This window comes from Hipposideros armiger, unplaced genomic scaffold (assembly GCF_001890085.2).
Source record: "Hipposideros armiger isolate ML-2016 unplaced genomic scaffold, ASM189008v1 scaffold_88, whole genome shotgun sequence".
NCBI lineage: Eukaryota > Metazoa > Chordata > Mammalia > Chiroptera > Hipposideridae > Hipposideros > Hipposideros armiger.
The window spans coordinates 2,499,178-2,517,175 of record NW_017731438.1 but is presented as its reverse complement, the minus strand read 5'-3'; the positions used below and the strand labels follow the sequence as shown (position 1 = coordinate 2,517,175).

General features: G+C 44.0%; 1 protein-coding gene across 1 annotated transcript in view; it reads right to left on the bottom strand.

The window, feature by feature from the left end:
• The window catches only part of SFMBT2 (Scm like with four mbt domains 2), a 209,111-nt gene that overhangs the window by 19,275 nt on the left and 171,838 nt on the right, over nt 1–17,998 (bottom strand). Inside the window, exons 12-15 of the mRNA XM_019644530.1 lie at nt 17,336–17,378; nt 15,380–15,450; nt 13,062–13,201; nt 175–284 (exon numbers count right to left, since the gene is read on the bottom strand). Of these exons, the coding sequence (XP_019500075.1) occupies nt 175–284; nt 13,062–13,201; nt 15,380–15,450; nt 17,336–17,378 (364 nt within the window). The remainder of the gene's footprint in view (nt 1–174; nt 285–13,061; nt 13,202–15,379; nt 15,451–17,335; nt 17,379–17,998) is intronic.

Below are 17,998 nucleotides of genomic sequence, written 5' to 3'. Positions count from 1 at the left end.
ACTCTAGCAAAAAAAAATGCCAGTAAATCTCCACGGTACACAGACCCCACAGGACGACAGCCCTTCCTTGAGCCTCCATTTCTCTGGGCTACGTCAAAAAGCGGAATGACAAGTTTCAAAGGAGCAGGCCAAGGACAACAAGAAGCCTTGTTTGCCAGGACTGAACACACTTACTTTGCCTTCAGCGTCTCCTCCTGGAAATTCCAGTGCGGGTCTTCCACCAGTTGCAATTCCCTCAATACCCTCCCAGGCTTGTAAGCGGCATTGATTATCATGCTAAGAACCTGTTGGGAAAAAGAACCACAATGAACTTCAATTGCACCTGTTCCTGCTGACACAAGGATGCGCTGAGAACCACCCTGCTGACACAGGAAGCATTTGTTATAACCCTCCACCTGGTGAAGGGCTGTGAAGAAGCCGGATGGAACGTTCCTCAGGCTCACCATCAACCGGACAAAAGGGGGGTGAGGTCCAATCCCTCTGCCTAGGAGAGCGTGAGCTGCTGGTGACGGGATGGCAGACTCCTACTGGTTGCAGAATAACTGAACCACTTCTTCCCAAGTGTGTGTGTTACATGCCGCTGAGTCAGCTCCGACTCTTAGGGACCCTCTGAGTGAGTGACGTCCACAGTGTCCTGTCCTCACAGCCCGGCTCAGCTCCTGCAGACCCTTGCCTACAGCTTCCTATGAGCCACTGATTATTCTTCAATAGGATTTCTCTCCAGTAGGATCGGCTACAGACAATGTCATTTGATGCTCAAAAATAAATGTCAAGGGGCATCAAAAAGACGGAGACAATAGGCTCGTGCCAACACTTGTGCACAGACTTCAGATACCTGTAAGGAGGGTAACAAATTATGTGACACTCACCTGATGCTGATCCAATTTATGGACATTTCATACTAGGGCAATTCTCTCAGAGATGACAGTGTTTCAAAAAAAGTCTGGAGCACCTAACAACACCTGCTATCTTATTTCCCCAAATACCCTTTCTCTCCCAGCTCCCAAGTCCAAGAAAAGAAGCATGTTGTCATTGCCAACTGCAACACACCCAGAGGGACCAGACACTTCCCTTCTAAAGCCCCAGCTGTGTGCCCAAGCTGGGAGGACATGACATGCCCCCTTTTGCCTTAATGCATTTCTGGAATGAAAAGAATAAGGAATTTAGAACCCTGGGACCCTCGCTTTTGCATAAGCAAATCATCATAACAATGAACATTTAAAAGGTCTGGCATGGTCATTTGCATAGAGAACTTAAGACCTAGGGGGTTTAGTTCCATGAAATGCCCGTGTGCCAGGCCCAAGGAGCACACAGACAAGAGCAGGACACAGTGACTGCCACTCAGGGAGTCTCTGCCAGCCCACAAGCAGCACAAGCCAGGCACTGCGCTCACATCTCATGTTTCAGGTCAAAACACCATTGAAAGAGTGATAAAAACACTCTATCAAGAAAGGACATCTGGCATCACTGCTGAGGCACTTCCTAGTTTTTAGAGGAGACCAGCACAACATTAATGGGAAGGGAGGAAATGCAAAACCGCTGGAAGAATTTTCAAGTTTCAGTCTTCATGTATCTGATGCATTCCAGGATATAACTGGCGTGGTTCATACCCTGATTTAATTGTGAAAAAACAATAAAGCTTTCACTGATTATAACTGAGGGTTCCACCTTAAGATAGTTTATACTATGCAGTCAACATGGCAACTGTCTTCTCTTTGCATGAGTAACTTTGCTCTCTGTCTCCAGGGCCCTGTGTCTGCCCGTCAAGAGGAGGTAGTTCTGCCAAGGCACTAAGAGGCCAGGACAAGGCAGAACAAGCAGTTTTGGTGTGTTTACGTTTTCTGTATTAGAATAATCATCTGATTTTATTGTTTACTGTTAGTACAATTTACAGAAACTAAGTTTAAGAATAAATCCAATTAGAACTGGCTGAAATAACGTGCAAAGTGTTTATAAACAGGCAATAAAATTTCAACTGATTCTTTTCATTGTGTTTTTCGCTGAGAAAACCCCAGAGCGACATGTTATTTGCTGCATATCGAAATGCATTTTGTGACTGTGAAAAGAAAATGCCTTCCAGAGTTCAATTCCGTCTGGGAACAGGCAGCAATTAAATCGTAAAAAGCATCCGATATTGAATAATTTTCCCAGTCCTTTTCCCCAATGCTGCATCCCTCGTCTCCAAATTCAACAAGCTCTCTATAAAAGTTTGGAACTGTGAGCCGAATGATTTTTGTGTACATGACATCTGTGTATTATACTTAGCTCCATGACATTAGCTAAGTTGACAGCTGTTATTACTATCCAGAGTTACACTGAATTACTATTCCTTGCAAAACATTATGCTCTTGATCAGAAAGGGAGGGTGGACCCTGCCCCCAGTTAACTAATGGGATGTTAGCTGTGAATTCAATGAACACTATTCCCAAGAAGACAGTGTGGGGGATGATGAGAGCCACTCCTGGAGGAAATTCATGCTGGACCAAAGCCTTCCTTGATTTCCTGGAGTTCATGAAATGCTCGCTGACAACATACTTCTACACAGAAACCCCAAGTGTATTATAGCAGAGAGGCTATAATAACCGTTGTAGTTGGACAGACCCCACTCCATCCCTTAGAAGCTGAGTCCTCAGGCAAGGTGCTTGATGAATTTTCTGTATAATAGGGGTGCTGCCATTTTTCTGGTTCATAATGAAGGGGGGCACTGAAATGGCTGCACAAATAAACCTTATTAAAAGAACCCTTACTTCCATGAGTTCCCCTGTATATTTACCTTCCTGCAAATACCACCCCAAGAAGCCCAAACCCCTTCTCTTTTGCCTTATCACCTCTTCATAATTTATTGCCTTTTGTTAAAACGGTATGTAAAAATCTCAAGCCTAACAGCTTTTTTTGGGTTTTCACTTTTTTTCTGTGAAGCCTGTGTGCATTAAAAATAAACTTTTCCTCCTATAAATCTGTTTATTTTTTTCAGTTTAATTCGCAGGTTCCAGCCACTGAATCTAAGAGAGTAGAAGATTTTCCTCTACTACCACAGGGATGTTATGAGAAATAAAGGAGGTAACATCTTGGTATACACAAACTATTTAAAGGTAGCCCTCTTCTTAATATCAGTGAGTCCTCATCAACCCATAAAATAAACTCTCCTGTGCTTTCAGCCTCTCTATCCCCACTGGCCTATATTTATGTTTCAGCCTTGCAACTCTGCAAAATACCTTTCCTTAGAAGCTCCTTTCTTACTACTGCTTCCTTTTCAGAACCAAACTTCTCATAAAAGCCATTTATACTTCCAAATTCTTCATCTTCGATTCAATTCTCAATCTACCCAAATATGGTTTCCTCTCCAACCACGACACAAACATGCTTTGGGAAAGGCACCCATGATCTGATATCATCTCCATGAGCACGTCCATCTCCCTGGACGGCGGGGGAACCTGCCAGTGCATTGCACTCTCCGGTCCTGCAACGCCTCTTTGCTTTCCTACCTCTGCTCCATCAGGCACAAGAGTTTGTGTAGAAAACGATGAGTGGGTCAGGGTATGGGGAAGGGGGAGGGGGAATCAGAGGGAGGAAGAGACAAAAAGGAGAGCGTGTAGGTGCTGATAGCAGGGAAAGGAGCAAACACTACAACAGTGCTTGGTAGTAAGAGCTACTCAGTAAACATTGGCTTCCTTCTCCCACTTCTCCCCTGTCCTGTACAGCGTCAGCACTTAAAAGGTTATGTCAATCGATGGGATGTTTCTCCCATTCACTTCATGAAGCTATGTTATTCCATGACTTCCTTTCATATTTGCGCTCATGAAAACCTCTCCCCAAATTTCCAACCTCAACTACATTATATGATTAAAGTTATTAGTATGTTGAAAGTGCAGGGAGCCACTTAATGCAAAAAAATTAATTGTCAAAATTAGAAAATATTTCAGAATGCAAATATGGCTCCCACAGCTTGGCTTTGGCAATTTCATGGGAAGACACACTTCCGACTTTGAAGGTTTGTAATGTGTTGAATTTTAGTGGCCAGGGGGAGAGGTCTCTTTGGGGCAGACTGTTAGAGACAGACTAGCCCACAGGGAGACAGGAAGACTATTCTTTCCCTGGAGGGGTCAGAGAAGGCTCTGGGTGAAAAGCAGCCTTCCCCCCGCCCCATGTTCACTGTCCCATCAGGCCTTCCTGCTTTGCAGCCTGTCCAAGAGCCACAGTTACAATAATTAGCTTTTTACAGAAACCAGGACCATCAAAGGTCCTCATGAGCTTAAAAGATTTCTCCTTTTCAACTTCAAACTCAGACGAGGTGGAGCTCATTTTATGAATACCTCTTTTAAAGTAAAATGATAAAGAATTTTTCTTACATGATCAGCACTTTTTCTATCAATAGGATTTCGCTCACGAATAGGATCGTATGTGGAATATTGCAAAAGGAATAAAATGAGATGATTCTGACTTCAACACCTGGCCCTGTCAATACAATGCAAGGCCCAGTGAGCTGCAGAGCAGACAAGCAGAGTTCTTAGCGTTGGAAGCAGATTTAAATGGAGACTGCTAATTAAAACCTGCCTCTCTGGCTAAAGGACTTTGGGATTCAGAAGAATTGTAGCTGTTGTGCTTCTTTTCCCGGCATTCTATCAAGCTTACCCTGCGTGCAGAGGTCTGCACCGCACCAACCGTGAGAAAATGCCATCAAAAACTGGCAAGAAAGAAGGAAGGTGTGCTTGCAGGAGCAGAGAGGAGCCCAAGTCTTGTCTTCTTTTCAGTGTAAACATAACCTTCTAATGCAGCCAGAGAAAAGCAAGAAATGAGCTTTGAAAAGAAAACAAGGCAAGTAACTTTTTCAAGTTATGTACCTCTCAAGTAGATGTTTTCATTGTCTCCACTATATCTATATCTAATACACTCCCAAAATACTAGCTAATGAGAACTGTTATATTCATCTCTCCTTTTGTTGTTACAAAAGCTTTAATAACAACAGTAGTGAAACCAGCCTCTAACTTCGTTTAGATTCTAACACAAGGCTGACCTCCCCTGGGCAACCCACCACCCCTGGAGAGGAGGGACACATGCCAGTTTCGGTGGCAATGTTAGGGATCCCCAGTGCTTCCCTGGTAGGCAGATCCCCCTTCCTCCAAAGGAGGCTATAATCTTCAGGAAATTTCCACCTCACCCTGGAAGACCAGTGGGAAACACCCACCATGTCCTGGATCTTCAATCACCTCAGTCACCAGAAACTCAACATTTCTAGAACATTCCTCTACCCAGAATTTGATTCCCATGTGGCTCTGTATTTTCCCCTAGACTGACTCAACCTCAAGTTTTTCTTTGTTCCCCAAACCCATCCATGGTACCCTCTGAATTCATTAGTACGCCATCAGCAAAATACCCTATACACTGGACCTTTTAGAATATTCTTTTTGACCCTGTGGTCCTTTCGACTATGGACTGAAGTGTGTCATCTCCCCTCTCCCCCCACGCCCGCCCTCCAGCCAATTCATATGTGGGATCCCTAACCTCCCATACGATGGAATTAGGAGGCAGGGCCTTTAGGGGATAACTAGGGTCAGATGAGGTCATGAGAGTAGGGCCCCTTGATGGGATTAGCACCCTATGAGAACAGACCAGACAGCTAGCTCTCCCTCTCTCTCTGCCATGTGAGGACATAGCAAGAAGGCAGCTGTGTACAAACCAGGAAGAGGGCTCTCCCCAGAACCCCCATGGGCACCCTTGATCTCAGACTCCCAGCCTCCAGTACTGTGAGGAATAAATACCTGCGGCTGAGCCACCCCATCTGTGGTATCTTGTTGTAACAGCCACAGCTGAGTAAGAATCCTCAGCAACTGTCCACACTCACCGTTCTCCTCATTCTCTGCTTCAATCCTCTCTGGAACGCAATCCCACAGGGCTTCCATGTCCACAATTGCCCCAAAAGTGGTCTCATCAAGGTCACCTAAGAATGGGCAGTTCTCAGCTCTATTCCTGTTCTACCTGTCATCAGTGCATGCCACCATCCACCATTCCCTCCTCTGCAGACACCTTTTGTCCTTACCGCCGCGACTCCCGTCTCTCCTTCATGTCCCACATCACTGTGTGCTTTACTTGGATCCTTCGGTGTCCCCTACCTCAAATGACAGTGAGCCTCGGGACTGTTCTATCTACGTTCGCTCCACAGCACATCTGGCTTTAAATACTACCCACACCCCAGTAAACTAACAGGTACCAAATTTCTATTTCCATCCTGGACCTTCCCCAGAACTCCACTCATATGTCCATCTCTACTTGGATGTTTAGTGGGAAACCTAAGCTGTCCAAGTCAGAGAGATTTCACCTGTCTCTTCTCGGCAGCTTCCCTCTTTTGTTAGCTGAGACAGGCCTTTGTGAATTCTCCGTTCCTCTCTGGTCTGTGTCCAGCTCACCAGGAAACCCACCCTGTAGGCAAAACATACCTGTTTATGTGTTTACTGTCCACTCCCACTAGAACACAAGCACCAAGAAATCGGAGACTTCATTTTGTTTGCTGCTGTATTCACAATAACTGAAACTATACCTGGCAATAACAGGTGCTCAATAAGTATGTATATGTTTTTATTTTGTTTAATAAATTTCAACATGGGGACTGAAATTAAATAAAAATGATTTTGTACATTTAAAAAAGAATGACTAATTCGCTTCATGAATTTATCTGATGTCATACAATCCAGGTGACTAGAGGCCTGGGGACAGCATTTGCTACTGATTTCTCAGCTACAAAATCTCATCCTGTGGTACGAGAAAGTTTAGCAAAGGTACCCTATGTTCTTACAGGCAAGTGCTAAAGACCCCAAACACAAAATGTTTGCACGTTTCCCTGCCAGCCTTCCCAGCCGTCATCTAGCACCCTGCCAATGCCTGCATCACAGATCACGTGTGTTAGAGTTCACACCCACCCAGGAGCCTGCTACACTGCTTTAAATGTGCTCATGTTCAGCAGAAACGCCAAATAGCAGCAACAAAAACATGACAGAGGCATGTCCACATCTTTGATTTTGTTGCCTGGCTTAACCGGATTCACACTGTTTTTCCTCCGTCCAGTATTACCCGAAAAGCCTGTGCTTGGTGAGGCCATGTTTCCTGCTGCCTCAACACCACCTTCTCTCAAATTTACTGATAAATGCTCAGCTACTTTGAGAGGAAAGGCTGTCCTCATTTGCAGTATGCCATCACTTCTATAAACCATTAAGGCTGCTTCGGAGTGCTTACTTTCTGGGCTGCAACATAAAGGTCCTCTAGTTTTTCAGTAAAAGCTGATGTGACAGGTTGCCCAGAACAAATGCTCACAGATACATAATGAAGGGGAAATTCAAGCAAGCCATTGAAGAAGTCCCCAAAGGTGGGAAATAAACACTAGAATCAAAACCAAGAGACTGGGGGAAATAGCTTGATGGGCCAATTATGGGGCAGAAATGTCAACTGCAAGCAACAACTGAAGCCAAATTCCAAACTGCGAGGTCCCCTGGAAGCTTCCAAGACTGGGGAGGGGGCAGGTCACATTCCCTCTCTGGGGTACTGACCTGACTATCTGCAGCCCTCCATCTCTGGCTCAGGACAGGGAGGGGAGGCCAGTGCGTTCCGGGGTTCTGAGGCCCAGGGAGAAACAGAGCTCTGGCCTGGTGGAACAACAAAATTTCTTGTGTACCCCCTGCTCCAACAACCTATTTCACACATCAGCAGAGAGAGCGGGATTGGCGTGGGGCCCCGAAACCTCGGTGATGGCCTGTCTGCACACTTGCTTCCTGCTGCAGACTCAATGTTCAGTATTTCAGCCCTCTGCTTTGATTCTTCACCTGACTGGCCTCTATGTGCCATACTTATGGAAGAATCCCTAAGTCTGCGATAATTACCAGATGCTTATGTTAGGCACACTTTCTCCATTCCTAGTACCAGTAAAAAAAAAAAAAGAAAGAAAGAAAAGAAAAGCATTGCGACACTGGGTCCTGGGCCATACAGAGCACACAAAGCCCAGTGAAAGCGAGACTGGGAGTGAGACCACAGAAAGAAAGGCTCTGTAAGAGTCATCTTTTTCTGTGCTCTCATTTACCATGAAAGCAACAAACACATCCCTTAACCAGGCTGTGATGAACATTGCCAAGGTGGCTGTTAATACAAGACAGAGATACATAGGTAAGTAGATAGGTAGGTAGGTAGGTAGATAGAATAGTTAAATGATAAATAGATGATACACAGATGATGGCTAAATGAACAGATGGATGGATGGATGGATGGATGGATAGATGGATGGGTGGATAGGTAGGTAGGTAGGTGGGTGGGTCGGTAGGTGGGTGCGTGCACACGCATGTATCTGTATTTTATCCATCAGGAACAGCATCCTCGCCTTGGTAGGGCAGCAGCTGCATCTAATCCCACCTATTTGATCTTGTCAGTCTAATGCAGTCTCTGCAGACTGAGCTCAACGTCAGGTTGAGTGCACAGGTCTCAAGTCAGAGTCTCTGGCACTCTCAGCTAAGTGGAGCAGAAAGTTATGTTGGAGAAAAGAACCAGCCATGGAAGCTTATCATTTCAGAAAGTTTCCTGACTGCCCAGGGTTCATGCTGTTTCCTCCTAAGCCTTCTTTTAAGCACCAGAAAGAAGAAAACAGGGAGTTGGAACATCAGGTGCGACATTTCCACCTTTTCACAGAAAAGTGCACAGCTTGTCAACTTTCCCTCTGTGAATGTTCATCCCTTCAATGACTGGTCCACACTGCGAAAAAGCAGCAGGTAAACATAGGTCATTTCTGCTGCCGAGTCGGCACATCCCAGAGCAACTGCCAGCATCCCACATGGAACGGTGACGGACAAAGTGTGAAAAAGGACTCCTAGAGGTTCCTGTCCCAGAAAAAACAGGTTTCTCTTTTTTTTGTTAAAAACAGAAGTTACATACTGGCACGTAATTTAAGCCAAATAATGTTTAAGGAAAACCACGGATACTTCCCCAGTCTCTGTAAGAAGCCACCTGGGATGTTTGTTACCCTGGCATGCTGCCTTCATATCCGCGGCCCTTAGTCTCAATAAAACCAAACGCTCCACAGATCTTCCCGAGCTGGTGTTTTGTCACTTCTGCCAGTAGGACTTGGTTGGTCCTCTCCCATTTCATCGCGTGTCTATCAGAAGCTGAGTTTTTCACAGCAGGACACAATGACGTGAGTAAATAGATTACTAGATGATCCCCTCTCCCTTTTTCTTGTGCTCAGGCTGACTCACTCATTTAATGCCCCTTTCACATATGAACACAAGCACACAACACCTGCCTTATTGCACTGTATATAAAGTATCACAGACCTGCCGATTCATGAGATTGCATATATAGCATCAAGCAAAAATTTCCCAAATGCCTTTGTGAATGGCCAACAAGAATGACGCTAACAGTCTCAGGGGCGTGGGGGGACTTGTGATATCAAACCTCCAAAGTGTGCCGAGGGCCCATGCAGACCCATAGTCTCTCTATATATTTGGGAGCCCCTGGCATTACTGGGCAGGCTTGCGGGTAGAAGTATGTGGGACAGAAAAGGACAGTCCTGGTTGACAATGACCGTACTGAGCATGTATGATTTATGATGAACACCACCACTTACTGTCTGTACTTACAGGTCCCACCCTCCATGCGACAGTCCCATAAAACGCTCCAGCCCGGGGGGACGTCAACAGGCTCAACCTGCACCCCGCTCAAGGCCTGCTGGTTCTGAGTTCCCTTATGGGAGATGATTGGACTTGACGGGGCCATCTACTGGCTCTAGCTCCAGCTCCTTCAAGGTCACCTACCTCCCTTTGTGGCACCCTTGCTGGGACAGGGGCCAGTCACAGCTCTCAACCCCTCAAGACCCCATTCAAGTCTAATGCTAATAATGCTCATTGTCCATTGGGAAGGTGGATGGAAACATGCATTAATCATCACTTTTGCCAGAAACTTCCTTCTGTCTGGGACACTGCCCTCAGAATGCAGGACCCCTTTTCCCAGCCTGCACTGAGCCTCTCCACAGGCCAGCTCTACACCCACACCCACAGAATCTATTTCTAGCAGACCAGACAGAGGGAAAACACGATCACTTTACATTTTCCAAAGATAAAAAAAAACACCTTTAACTGCTAACACCATTGATGGCCTGAAAAAGCAAACGCACTCTGTCTTTGCTCCAATTACCTCATTCTCTTGAAGCAAAATGAAATCTGAAACTATACAGAGGTCCTGCTGCCGAAGGAAGAACATTAGCATAAATATTGGCTTGGCGGAACTTACATTTTTCTTGCACTCCCAAAACTGAAGTGCTTTTTACTTTTTTTTCCCTTCCTGCCTCATGCATTTTCTGAACATCAGCAAAAAACTAGTTTTGCAATCAGAAAACTGCTCTGGCCTGGCTTTTAAATCTGGCCGCTGGCACCTATTGGAGAATTGATCAGGGATAACTACTTCTGACTTTAAAAACTCATGTAGTAAAGTAAAATAGCCAGTCCCCAAAGAGAGGCCGGAGCTGGGGTCTTGTTGGTTAACAGAGCTGGCAGGTGACCGAGGACCTCATTTTCATAACTGGGACATGTGGTGTGAAATGGTCTTGTAAGCAGCTTCAAAGAAACCTGTCTGTTCATTGTATTTTCCTCAGCTTGCATGTGCAATTCTGATCCCTACCATCAAAAACGGGCACAAACACATGGCAGCAAAAACGCACTCAGGCTGAATGAAGCCGCCAGTGGACTGAAGAGTCAGGTCTCGGTCTGGGGGGGTCTTCATTACACCGTGACAGACACAATGACGTGTAATCCTGGTGTGATTTCTTCTTTGAAAGAGTCTACCATCTGCAGGGTTCTCCGGTCTGTGAAATTTAGAGCTGGAGTTAACCAGTGGTCCTACCAACTTGCCTGCATCGCTGCGGCCTTGCAGAGGTGCCCCTCGCTCTCCCCCGCCATCCTTCTTTAGCTATGAATTTCTCATCCGTGGAATCCACCTGCCATGCAGGCTGAGCCAGGCCTGCCTGCAGTGTCTGGTTTCAGGACAAAACGCCAAGTGCATTAAGGTGAGCTATCTATCTCCAACGAGAGCTGATCCAAACTGCAGGGACATGCTATGCCCAGGGCCCAGGACGATGGCCGGACCCGCAGGAGGCTCTCCTACGGATGGAGCACTTGCATGTCCGTCTGTCCTCTGCGGCCCTTACACTGAAGGTGCTGTAAGTGTTCCTTACCTCTTTCCTTCCCTGCATCCCGGGGTACCATGGATGCTCCGGACCTCCCACATATTCTTCCCTCGACCTGGAGCAAGGTGCCCGTTCACTTGGCCCACAGGCTGTGTGGGATTTCCATGTAGTCTCACAGCACCCGTGCCAGCCAGGTCATAGAGTCCAAGACACATGCAGCTCTGTTCACCTTTCCCACCTGACTGGAAGCTCACTAAGGGCAGGAAACACCTTTCCCACATTGTGTATGTTAAATGCTCCCGAAGAAATAACAACAACAATAGCCTGATCATCTTCTCACAGGGGTTCTTCTTAACTGTCACCCCGATAGTCTGTCTAAAACAGATCTTTTTCTTAGATATAGAGAAGTCTTTAACTGCTAATGCCGCTGATGGCCAAGAAAAGCAAACACGCTCTGGCTTGCTGCAATTATCTCCTTCTCTCACAGTGAAATGAAATTGGAAATCTTACAGAGGCCCTGTGTTGCGGGAACAGCATTAGCACAGTGTCACTTGAAGGGCTTTGATTCTAAATTCGTCAGTGTGCCAAAGGAGACCTTTGTCAAGCAGGCCCCCAGCTACGCCGTCCTGCCTCACATGGAGGCACAGGCAGGCCAGGTGCCTCTCTCTTTTTCTTTTTTAGTAGAACATACTTTTGTACCTATGAATTAGCCCCAGCCTACAGACCTATCCTATCCTCCAGCCTTATGTGGCCACCTTCCTCTCCTGGGTATCACCTGGAACTTGCATCTGTGCATCTTACCTGTGCTGTGCATTCAAGGTTCTGTTCCCTTTGCCTTAGCCATGAATTTGTCACTTCTGCCCTGTGCTGCTGGCTTACTTTGCTCTTGTCCTTACTGCGTATTTTCACCCTGTAGTGCTTAGCTTAGCCTCATGTCACCGCTCCAACAGGAATGTGAAGCCCAGTAGACAGAGGGCAGATGGTGTTTTTGACCCAGTACCTCATGCAGTGCCTGGCTCCTCAAAGTTGCCCAACAAACATTTGCTCAATGGAGAAGTAGATCGTTATGCCCAAGAAACTTGAACACACTCATCATGGTACAGTAGCAATGAAAGGGCTATACTATGTAGTGTCCCCTTTCTTAAGAGAAAGCACCGATGTGGGGGTAAAAAAGCAAGGAGAATTCAAGAGAAGTTCAGAAATGGTTCCGACATTCCAATGTGTCATCAAACACTGTCGGGGACTGAGCTATGGAAATGTAACAGAGGAAAACCCCAGCGGCGCAGTTAGAATTCACCTCCACCTGCAGGTTGTCTCCCAAAGGCAGGAAGAGAAATGGGAAGCAATACCATCAACATGGTGGGCGGCCGCAGCCAGGACACAAACCTCCTGCAAGTACCCAGAGCCCCCAGAAACATGCATCACGCACCTCCCACATGCAGGCGCTACTAGGTATTGTGGAGGGAGGGAGGGAAAGAGACGCCAAGACGTCACCCTAGCACAGCTGCAGAGTGTCCACTCTTACGCCCTCTAGCGCCTCTGGAAGCCCCTTCTGGTACCCTTCCAGGTTTACTCACCTCCTCAGGGAAACCTCCACGCTCCACTCCTAAACCTCACTCCACACTCACCCGATCCTTTCTCTCTCTTCCTGAAGCTCTTGATCCAAATCCAGTGCAATGTTTTCCCCTGTGTGTGCACCCCTCCCACTAGTCTGTGGGCCTCTCATGGGCAGAAACGCCATTTTCCATCTTTGTATGACCTGCTTCCAGCCCACAGGATTGACAGAAAGGAGGTGCTTGGTAAATGTCACCTGAATTGGTTCCAGTTGCTATGCTCTCTCTCAGAAATTGCACCTACACCTTCAGCATCCTGTGAAAATGAGCCAAACATGACAGCAAATGCACTTTACCTCTTTGAGGACCAGCACGCATTTGCCTGGTCCCACGGACTGAGGTAGCTCTGCGATTCTCCCCTTGTTTAGGTAAGGGCCTGAGAAACATCTGTGATTGATGAAAAGCTGAGGACAGCAGTATTTCCCGTTGGCAGTACCTGCAGAGAAGAGGAACACAGCGGGTGCTTTAAGAACCAACAAAAACTTGCTTAATCCCCTTGGTTGGCAAAACTACCCAGAGGTACACTGTGTCTTAACATCAGAACGTTTTATATCCCCAATAACACCTTAGAAATGCTGATGATTTTTTCAACTGTATAAAAGAGCTTTTTTGTTTATTATGCAGGATTCAAAACACACACACACACACACACAAATGCAAAAACTAAGACAATGATAACTAAGGTATCACTGTGCAGGGTAAGGATACAAAACACCAGTTACACAGCTAGGTTCCCCTGTGTGTCCTGCCCCAGAAACTCCTCCAGGAGGCAACCACGACCCTGCATTGCCATGGGTCATTTCCACGCAAATCGATAAACTCAACCACACACATACATGTACATGTGTAACAAGCAATATATGTTTTTAAAGTATGTACATGTGTAACAAGCAATATATGTTTTTAAAGTATTCCATAAATGGGTTTCTGCAACATTTTGTTCAACATGAAGTTTCTGAGATCCACCCAACTGGGAAATGATTATCCCAAACATTCATTTACTTTTCAATTCTGTGTTACTCTACTGTGTGAATACATCACAGTTAAGTTTTCCATTCTCTCATTGATGAACATTAAGTTGTTTCCACTCTCTCAATATTACCCATGGTGTCTTAATGAATATAACTGTAAAAATCCACTCTGTTTATGAACAAGAGAGTCTTCCAAGTATATAACAAGGCATCTGCGTTATCTTCCATTTTACTGGACATGGCCAAACTGTTCTCCCAGTGACTACCCAAATTGATCCTTGAATAAGCACTGTGTAGGAGATCCTAATAGGAGTTCCTAGTGTCCACATCCAGGCCAACACTGGGCATTGGACAGCATCTTCATTTTGCCAATCTAATGGATGTGATATGCTCCTTACAGTGGCTTAAGTTCACATGTCCCTCATTATTCTTTCAACTTAGAAAGTGAACAGGGCAAGTAGTTTGTCTAGTTGTGTTTCAAACTGCGGGTGGGAAAAAGGAGGATAACTAAATGGTAAGATATCACTCCAAAGCTTCTTGATGCCTTAAAACACAGAATGTGGGTTCACTGTCAGCTAAGAGATTCATGGCTCTCCCACCACTGCTCCAAGCTAAACTCACAGTGGTATTTCTGTACAAAAACTGTTATAATTAAGATGTGAATTTACTAGTCCAGGAAGGTTTGTTACCATAGGACGTCAACTAAGAACCAACAGGTAAGGAGAGAGATATGTTATTTTCCTGGATATAAGACAAAAGGAGTAAAATAACAATTATAGACTCTGAAAGAGTAACTGACACGGTTCTTTTAAAACCATTTTGAAGTCTGAATTCTTTACAACAGGCAAAAAAGTTAACTCCACAGCTGAAATGACATGGAAACTTTTTGGTAGGATTATTTTGCCCATGCTTTTAGAACAAAACAATTTTAGTAAGTCTACTCATAAAACTGCTCTCTTTAGGACAACGATAACTTCGACTAAGGCTTTTTCCATGGCACATAGATTTTAATCCTGGAATTCAAAGCAGGTTTCATTTTAGCTAGAGAATAGAATTCTTAATCAAATATATTACTTAATGAACAAACATGTCTGTAATCAGATTTGTGGTTAAAGGGCAAATCACATTCATGTTTTCAAAAGTTTTTGTAAGATGCAGGACTTTATACATTAATAGACATATATTATTCACAACCAGCTATTCAAACACAGAAAGTTTTAAGAAATAATTGAAAAGCCCGCAGGGACTTAAGCATTAACCATTAGTATAAAAATGCAAGTGGAACTGGCATAAAATGTAAAAAAAAGGAATGCCAAACAATGATATTTTCAATTTTTTTTCATATGATTTTCAATGATACATAGTCTCAATTGGGCTCATAATTTCCAAGGAGCACATGGAACCCTTTCCTGTAAACCAAGAGGTTGTCTAGAGCTACTGACCAGGAAGCAGAAAATAAGAGGGATGGAGAATGTAGCTTAGAATATTTTTTTAAGAGTAGGTAGGTATCTGTTAATAAGCAGCAATAGAAAAAAAAATAGGCTTGAAGTTGAGATACTCTTCTATTGACCTAAAAATATATGCATGTCTCCACTCAGCAACAAACTGGAAAGGGACAGAGAGCCCTAAATGGGCTAATTTACCTGTGGTGTCCAAGTGAGGGAATAAGCAAAGGTCATGAGGTATTTTGTCAGCAGGCACCATGGATGGCAATCTGTTGATAAAGAAATAAAACTCTCATGGGTCACACACTTTAGAAGAAACCATGACATTCCAAAGTCTTTTTATAACTTACAGCAACCATTTGGGAAATCTAAGCTAACGTTCTAGTAAGATTGGATGTGTGCATCTAGGAGCAACATCTGTAAGAACACATAAAAGATCATTTGGATACGTTGTTCTCAAATTCTTGTAATAACCTTAAGGAACCTATGGAACAACTGACCCTCAAACGACTCAACAGTGAGGTTTCTTCTAGGTCGCTCCTGGGCTGGTCTCTTGTTATAGAATTATAATATTTCAGACATGAAGAAACATCAACTTATTATACATTGACTTCAATTAAAGTCAGGCTTCTCTTCCATGTCTAACTGAAAATCACTTTCTGCTGACCTTTGATTTCTGGTGTCTGTGCTTGTGTGGATCATGGTCACAGTGAAAGCAAGACCTTCAAAGAACACCTATGAACTGATGATTCTCAAAATGTAAAGTACACTTACTCGAGGACAGAAGTCTAAGTTACAGTTCAGTAAAAAGTTGCTGAATAAAATAAAAAAAAGTAGCCTTAGGTAAAAAGAGATGAATTGAGATTTCACAGGGGTACTCAAGTTGGCTAGGCAGAAATCACAGTTGAAATGCTACGCAAACTCAAACCCATACAAGACATCTAGTTGGGTCACCTACGGCATGGGCTCCCAAAGTGGGGTCCCCCAACTGGCAGGTAAGCATCACCTGAGAACTTGTTAGACATGCAGATGCTCGGGTCCCATTGCAGACATCCTGAGACAGAAGTCTGAGAGATGGCAATTTGTGTTTTAAAGAGCTGTCTAGGTGACTGATGCAGACAGGGTGAGACCCACTGCATCCGCAGACTGCAAATTTAGGAGTTACAAATTCAAATTTGGATTCAATGATGGGACTATTATTTTATGATTTACTCTCTATTACGTTATCCAGATAAAACTGGAGCCAGATTATTAACCTGATACACTGTGTATAGAAATGAATGCACAAAAAGTACCCACAAAATTGTTATTCACATTCTAGTAACAACGCAGTTATCGTTTAATTTCATTTTATTTAAACTTGGGTACATGAAAAAAATGCTATTTTCAACTCGCTTTCCACCAGCACATTAAGAAAACAGAATTGCTTGGCGAGGCATGTGCATTTCAGTGTAGTTTAGATATTTTCCAATATATAAATATGTTAGCAACAGTTACAATGTTTCAAAAACAAACTGCCGTCATCTACACACACTGCCTGAATACCCTCCTTCCTCATTAAATTACGCACGAAATGTGGGATTATCTATATTTATTCAACAGCGTAGGGCCTACAAATGTCTTCACGTGGAATCTAATTTACCGTCGTAAAAACCCCGAGAAACAGGTATTTTACAAATGAGAGCATTGAGAGGCAGAGAAATAAAGCCACTTGCTCAAGCTCACCCAGCTGAGAGGTGGCAGAGCAAGGTGTCAGACTGAAGTCCCTGCCCACCAGGCCTGGCCATGACTAGGATGGTGGACATGCTGGGTGGGGACAAGGGCAGCTCTGCGCGGCTTCTGGAGCACTAACAACCACCGTCACAGGAAGTCATTACTAGCAATGAGTGAGACTGGGGTGTCCTTCAGGTATGCTGAGGTGGAATCAAAGGGACACATTACACTCTGGAGTAGGAATTCCTTCAGAAGCAGGCCCTGGATCCTGCACATAGTAAGTGTACAATAAATAACAGTAGATATATTCTACTATCATCTTCGCTACTGTGTATGTGTTAACTAACTAACTAACAAAAACAGCCATGCTTGCCATCTTCTATAAAGACACTCCACAGCTTATCACGTAGCTTTTGGAAAAAACAAACAAAAAAAACTTACTGTTTTTCTGGTTGCACAACTGCAACCTTTCTCTTCTTTTGTGCTGTAAAATAGGCAAAGAAGAAAAAGAAAAAAGAAAATCAGCTTTGTTAGCTAGTTGGCAAAAGCATTTTTAAAAACGACTTAGTATAAAACTGCCAGTTTTAAAGTAACAAATTAAATATTGAAAAGTTATTTCATTTATGCCACAATTTTATCTCAATTTCTTCTAGCATAAAATAGACTTTCTTATCAGAAATGAAGTCTAAGTAAAATTTAGTACATTTAATCTTATCACTACACTGTCTATTTTATTTTAAAATGTGATTTTAATAAGAAAGAAAAAGAGTGCACATATCACACCTCACAAGAACACACTTGGTAAGATAAATTGTTGCAAGCACAAATATCCAGATGATTTCCCCCACCCCCTGCCGCGCACAGAAAGTGTGATAAGTCAGATAATGTTACCATAACAGCTACTCCCAAATTAGGATTACAGGTGGGTTTTCAAAATAAAACATTTTATTATTGAAAGGAGGATTGAGTTCTAGCAAGTATGTCTGTCAAATATTAACATAAACCAGCCAACCATAATTTTTTGGATAACAACATTTCCAGTTTATAACTGATTAGAATCACCTTAACAAACAGGCCAGAGCTTCTAGCATCTATGAATTTTGG